This window comes from Pinus tabuliformis, chromosome J (assembly GCF_031772625.1).
Source record: "Pinus tabuliformis cultivar Carrire ecotype Pingquan chromosome J, CPIR1, whole genome shotgun sequence".
NCBI classification, from domain to species: Eukaryota; Viridiplantae; Streptophyta; class Pinopsida; order Pinales; family Pinaceae; genus Pinus; species Pinus tabuliformis.
In genome coordinates, this window is record NC_142295.1 from 711009366 (window position 1) to 711016854 (window position 7489).

At 36.2% G+C, this 7489-nt stretch overlaps 1 protein-coding gene across 1 annotated transcript; it reads right to left on the reverse strand.

Annotated features, from left to right (window-relative positions):
- Positions 1-6096: 6096 nt before the first annotated feature.
- On the reverse strand, positions 6097-6444 carry LOC149228764 (uncharacterized). Its single transcript, XM_089380853.1, has one exon. It carries the CDS (start codon positions 6442-6444, stop codon positions 6097-6099), a length of 348 nt encoding a protein of 115 aa, XP_089236979.1.
- Between the last annotated feature and the right edge of the window lie 1045 nt (positions 6445-7489).

A 7489-nucleotide genomic window follows, 5' to 3' on the forward strand; every position in this document is an offset into this window, starting at 1 on the left:
CAAGCCAATGGGACAGTAGAGGCATTCGACAAAATACTAGAGACTACGTTGACCAAAGTATGTAACGTACAACGAAATGACTGGGACCTGCACGTACCTACCATATTATCAGCGTACCGGATAATATGCAAGAAATTGACGGGACAAACACCTTTCTGGTTAGTCTATGGCACGAAAGCTGTCATTTCGATGGAATACATCGTACCTAGTCTACGAATAACAACGCTCACAAGCATGACAGACTACGAAGCTCTGGAAGAAAGGCTCGCACAATTAGAAGAACTTGAGGAAGAATGGTTTTTGGCTAGATTTCATCACCAGGTACAAAAGAAATGTGAAAAGGCTTGGCACGACCGCCATATTAAGTTGTGCACCTTCAAGGTAAACGAATTAGTGCTGCTGTATGATAGTAAGTTTGAAAAATTTTCAGGAAAATTTAGAATGCATTGGCTGGGACCATACGTGGTTAAGGAGGTCATAGATGGAGGCATGGTCCAACTAGTCAAACTAAATGGAGAACCCTTCCCAGGAAAAGTAAATGACAGTCGCTTGAAACCCTACACAGATGGGCCGACTCTCTGACTAACTGACCGCAGCACAGTCTTCACAACCTAAGGAACCAGACAAGGGCGCAGGACTATAAACACATGTAACATCTACTAGTACCAAGGTAAGGACACAATTCAGACATGGATGACTTAGAAGCAAGAATGCAACAAGTCTAGAAAACCGCAGAACAGTGCGTTGCAGACCTCCGAGCAGTACATGACCAGTTGGAGGGGCTCCGTGCCAAGATCGTCGCACTGAAAGAGTGACTCAGGGACGAGTCAAGATGATTGTGTTGGGGGATTGTTGGGCATGGAATCCCCCCACATCATGTCTTGGGGCTCAAAGCCCAAGTTTTGGTCAAATGTATTGTAAGACTCCACGAATTACAAGCGTGGAGCACGAAGTAAGGTTTGAGTCATAGGGTTGTCCACACTAAGTATTGTAAAATAATGTAATGTCATGTCAGCCTACCCATGGTCCGCGAACCATGGGATTGTATAAATAGAGCGAGGCTATAAGTTGTAAAATCAGCGAAGGAGTGAATTATAGAGATAGATGAATATGATTGGTTCGAGCATAGAGTAAGAGTCTAAGTGTATTGGGTCGTAGTAGTAGGAAGAGGCTCTGTAGATGAGTGCGCAAAGGCCCAGTAGAGTCTGCAGCTGAGTGCACGGACCCCTGCAGCTGAGTGCGCAGGGTGGTGTCGAGTCTGTAATCTTGAACGAAGAACGATAAAGAGAAGTTGATTCCAATTTTTGTGCATCTGCTTGTGTATTGCCTTCTTTACATTTATGCTTTTTTGTTTAGTGCGCGCACTTATATGATTGCTGGATATACCCCTAATTATCACTACTCTTACACAAATAAGTTAAGTAATCAGGTAATAATAAGTTAAATAGGAAGGAACTTGGGTATAATACGGATCGCACCCCGAGTAAGGTTGCGCGGAGGCAGCATCACAGGTTGCAAGGGACTAATAGGTGCGTGTAGTGACGTACGCGCAGGGTCAATCCGCGGACCTCCAGAAGCTCATCGGACATCCCCAGGGTGTGGAAACTTGGTTCTAGCACCCTCCCATACTACTTCGGGTGAGAACTCAGTCCACGCTCCGCAGACTGTTGCCGAAAGGGCCAGTAGTACCGGGATTTGCTTGGCTAAATCACCTCTAAACCTGGATCAGGCCCATACAAGCCAACACTCAGCCCTGGACTCTACTGCGCATTACACAGTCTCTGGGCTCAAGCCCAAAACCCAAGCTCTTTAACTGCGCATTCACTAGGTCTTCTCTTCGTCCCAAAACTGCACAGTTGAATAAAATGTCGTAGTCTGACTCACCAAGCCTTAAAAGCACAGTCTAGCCTGAACTGTGCATTACGCAGTCTCAAGGCTCAAGCCTTAGCCCTGAGCTCTTGAATTGTGTAATTGCGCAATTACCTAGTCTCCTCTATATTTGAGAACTGTTTAATGGGAAAATTCAATGTCCAAGCCCTTAGACTAGCTCCCTGAGCTCCCCAACTGCGCAATCATTTTACTCATACCAAGCTTGAACTGCACATTACATAGTCTCAAGGTTCAATCCTAACCCTTGAATTCTTAATCTGTGCAATTGAGTAGTCACTGAGCCTCTCCCTCAGCCTGCCACCCGGTTTCGGCTCAATCAGTGGATCATCATGCAACATCTTAGATAGGGGTTTATCAAACTAATGTTTTCTAGTCATGAGTGGATTGCAGATGCAGGAACTCTATCATGCTATGGCAAGATGATGAAGAATGAGATGAAGAAGGAGGAAATTCTAGAATACACATATGAAGCTGAAAAGATAAGATGATCAACATACGAGAAGATGAAGGGACACTAGATTACAATAGAAGACCAAAGATCAGGATTGCATGAAGACTCCATTTAATTCACAACCCTTTGGAGGGTAGATATGAAGAACAAATCATATCTCTCATGAAGATGGAGTATTGGATACATATCTTATTGAAGAAAAAAATAAAGAAGCAACAAAAGGACAACTTGGCACTGCCACATCATTATGCAGTCCATGTCATCAGTGTCACGTCATGTTTGGTCATGAGTCATCATATGCCACATATCATGTAATTATCTATTCAAAATGTATTGTAAAGTGGAAGTCCAAAGGAAACATTCAGAATATGAAGAGTCATGTAAAAGTAAAAAATTCATAAGAAGTCAAACAGTCATGAGGGTAGTCAAAGAGTCACAAGGAAGGTTAAACATCACCTCATTGGTTATGTATACACCCTCATTGTATGAGCAAAGGTATTTTCACCTTATCTCCTCCCACAAGGCATTAGAGAGACCAACTAGTTCTTTTTAGGAGCAAGGAGTGGCTCCAATGTTCCACTACTGGAGTTAGTGCTGTTCATTGTATACATGTGTCTTGGAACTTTTACTTAATATTAGAAGCCTTATGGACAACACGTTCTTCATGCATGGATTATGAATATTTGTAATACTATTATGTGAATGTTTGTAATTTTTATTTTCTTTCATCTTTGCTAAAGTAGTTGAACTATTTTAGTTATGTTGGTACTTATCATATTGAGAATGTGTTGTAATAGTTATTATCATTGTCACACTCTCGTGGTCTATTCCATTGGATATTAGACAAATATTTCTTGTTATATTGGTTACAATGAGCGTCAAATATTTTTGGACTATCCCATTTGATGTTGAACAAATTATTCTTGTTTATGCGTGTTTCTACTAGGTTGGTACTATTACCTCTCTCTTAGAGGCTCACTTCTATTACCCGTTTGTTGGGACTCAGAAATGTCATATTTTCATCCACCTTTTTCTTCACCATTCCTTACATTTCATCATCCCATTAATCTTTTATCATATCATTTTCATAAATACATTTGGGTTTCACCTTCTTATTTTCCATTTTATTCATTTTTGTATTACAAGTGAATTTATGATTAAATATTAGAAAATATACATATTTTTATATATATCTCAAGAATATGTGAGTTTTGTGATGTGTAGGAAATATGTGAAGAATTAATATCTCCTCCACCATATTAAGGAGATAATTATGCAAGCCTATTCCTAAGGAGAAAATAATGGAGAATTTGGTTGGCATATCTTATCCTATTCCTAAGGAGAAAATCATGGAGGATTTGGTTGGCATATCTTATCCAATTCCTAAGGAGAAGATCATAAAGGATTTGGTTGGCATATCTTATCCAAGATATGTGAGAGATTTATGGAGGATTCAAAGGGATCATATTTTGTAATAATGAGAAAGTAGTTAAAAATGCTTGAGAGATTTGTAGGATCATATTTTGTAATAATGGGAAAGTAGTTAAAAATGGTTGCTAGATTTATGGAACTAAAGAGAGATTAGTGGATGATCATTATGAGTTTGTTACTCATCCCATTGTATAAATAGGAGTACAATCTCCTCCATTTGTAATCTGGAAGTTTTTTTTGTAATCTTAGAATTTTGGAGTATGTAATCTTAGAAGCTTAGAGTTGTAATCTTAGAGTTGGTTTGTAATAGAGATTTTGAAATAAAGGACCATAATTCAATTTTGCTTCTACATCCGAGTCTCCACTGAAGTGGTGTGCTTGTGGAGTTATGGAGGGCCCCCATGGCCTCACTTGCATGCTTATTTGTTTATAATTTATTTTATGTTTTTGTTTGATTTCATCTTTCAAGTTTTGTTAAATGCTCTAATATTGGAAGAGTCTTATTTGAAGGTGTTCTTGTAAGAGAACCATAATATCTCATACAATTATTAGATCTAGGTTAATTTCGTTTCAGCTTTTAATTTCTTATTAGATGTTCTAATGTTGGAAGAGATCTTGTAGAATATTTTCTTGTAATAGAATCATAGATCTCAAACAATTGTTAGATCTAAGTTTGATTAGTTATTGAAAGAGATCTTAATGAATATGTTCTTGTAAGGGGACTTTAAGATCTTGGACAAATTAGGAATCTTTCTAGATCTATATATTTTAGATAAGAACTTCTAAGTTTACCTTCCCGTGTTGACATTAAATTAAACTCTAATTTGCATCCGCATTTTAGACCCCACATTTTGGCGCCTTTGCCGGGGAAGTGCAACTAGAAGGATTTAGTAATTGTTTTTATGCATTTGTTTTAATGGGCTAATTTGTGGAACTTGGTGACAAAAGGTTCATAAAGGAGTTCAAAGTTTGGAGCATTCTTTTTTTTTTTCATTTTTAGATAATTTAAATTCAGTTTTTATTTTAAACCCCCCATTTCTCACTAATCCATCTACGTATGAGGGCTTTGGTAATGTTGAACAGGTACTTCTTGGAGAGCAATGACAATAACCTTGAGCCAACTCTAAGACAGGATTCTCACATACTTGCAAAACATAATGTAAAATTTTTAAATCTTGATGTGAGCATGTTCGAATTTTTAGTCCGTAGATGGCTTCATTGGAAGCATTCTTTTACTTAGAAAATAAAACATCTTTTAAGTTAATATAGAATAGATTAGAAAAATAAAAATGAGATCTCATTAGAAGTCATTAGAAGTCGTTATCATTAGAAGTTTTTAGTTTTGTTTTCCAAAAATAAATCATCATGAATAAAAAGAACTGCTTCATCTTTGCATTTCTATGTCTTGTTTCTGTATCACGGGTGAGCCAGGAGCCTGATTATCGGAAAGATTTGTCTTCTGAGAGTCTAAATGCCCCCGCGACATTGCAGAAAGAATGTAGATAATGCAAGGTTTTCTCACAGATCTTAATTGTGTTTTTTTTCGCAGATTTTAATAGTGTTTTATCCATCCACGCTAACCTGCATAAATAAAAAAAAATCAAGAGATTAGTATGCTCTCTTCCCGCGCTTCGTGCGATCTGGAAGATCAGAAAATCTATAGATTTATTTCAAATAAAAATACTCTTGCTGGAGAACTAATCTACAATGCGACAATAAAGAATTTTGTGAATGAGTGAAAAATCATCTTAATTTTTTTTTAGATAAAACTTAGTCTTTTTAAATTTTATTTTTTTAAAAATAATAAAAAAATTCCTACATTTAAAAAAAAAAAAAGAAAAAAAAAAGAAAAAAAGAAAAAAAAAGAAAAAGAACATTCTTTTTGAAAAAATAGCCATTTTTTTAGATAGGTTACATTTCATTTTTTTATAACTTTTTTCACAATAAAAAAAAAAAACAAAAAAAAAATTAATAAAAAAATAAAAAGAAAAAATTGAAATACAAAACACAACAAAACGAAGTAAAAAAAAAAAAAAAACCCCCCAAAAAATAAATAAATAAATCAAACCATACAACACACAATCACACGAATATGTTCAGAAATATCATATGTACATATGACTGCAACAAGCAAAAAAAAAATCTCATGCTATATCATGTAAAGAAATGTTTAGAAGCCTTGCATCAATTATCGGGGACAATGATTGGATAAAATTATTTTGCATTATCAGATGTCATCATGTGAATGCCTCCTCATGAATGGTTGAAAGCTTTCTTCTAAGCGACACGCCATTAACCTTTCTCTGCCCCGACGACGCTACGCGCTACAATTTAATGACACCAGCGACTTCTTTTTCCATCATCATCAGACTCGGGATGATTTTGCGGCAACGTTTTCCCAATTTGTTGTGGCAGAGGCGGTTCCGCTCCATGGCAGTGCTGGTTTCCACGGCCAATGCAGCCATGTCAGATGCCAGCAGAGGATGGCGCAGTTTGTTTAGAGGAAGCAGAAAATAGAGGTGCTCCAGTTGTAGTTCCTGATCGGCAGAAAGAGGAGAAACATAATCATCGTAGCGCATAGAATCGGCATCGCAGAGGAAGAAGCCAGGGCTCTCTCTCAATATTTGAGCTACCTTCACAGGCTCCTTGAACTCCTTCATCAACCCACCCATGTCTTCTTGGAAGACCACTAATGTGGCAGTGGGAAGGTGAAGTGATCCACAAGGAAATAGAGGCACCCGTGAAATCAAAGATTTAGAGAATCCAAAGAAGAAATTGACCTGTGCAAGGCAGCGACGTTAGGCGAGGTATAATCCGTTATAAGTTGCATTATTCTCAGGCTGAGATCTCGATGGTGCCTCGAGGATTTTGTGTGTTTTTTTTAGGATATTGAAAAAAAAATCCATTTTAGTGTTAGTTTATTTTTAGAAATTTTCTTTTTGATTTCTTTATTAAAAAAAAAAAATTTGATTTTTTAATTTTGTTATTAAAAAAAAAATTGACTTTCATTCTTTTTTTTTATATTTTTTATATAAAAAAAAAAAAAAAAAATTTCACAAAATTCATGCAGGTTTGAAAATAAAAAAATGGAACAATTGTAAACAAATTTTGAGGATCGATTTATCAAACATTTGTAGGATTCTATAAATGATGATTATCTTGTTTCAATAGCTTCAAGTTGGCATAACATATTTCTGTTGAATGCTTTTATATCACATACTAATATGTAGACCACAACAGATCTTTCTAATGCCAATCTCTTTGTCGAGCATATTTCATCTGACCCAAATAGGGAGTATTACTTTTCATGGTTATTTTAAGAATGGATTGATTTTAATATCATGATTAAGTCAATTTCAACACTTTGATTGTCCTTAATATGTTTTATTTAGTATGAAATTTTTGCATAAGAATCATGAAGGAAATGGCCATTTCTTCTTGAACACACTTATGTTTTCTTTCTGCCAAGTTTTTTTTACAGGTTACAGGATAATCAAGTGATCATAAGGAGATTACATTGTGATGGCAATTGGTCTTCCAAAGACTCAATTCATGAAAAATTCTAAAGACAAATCCAACTCCACAACCACTACCTTGCACCTCCCTTTTTGAAACAGATTTTGAATTCCACCAATTGTAAATCCATAAAGCATGACATTTCCATATCCATTTTTCATAGCAAGAGTTCATCTTCATACACCATGCATTTCCTTACAT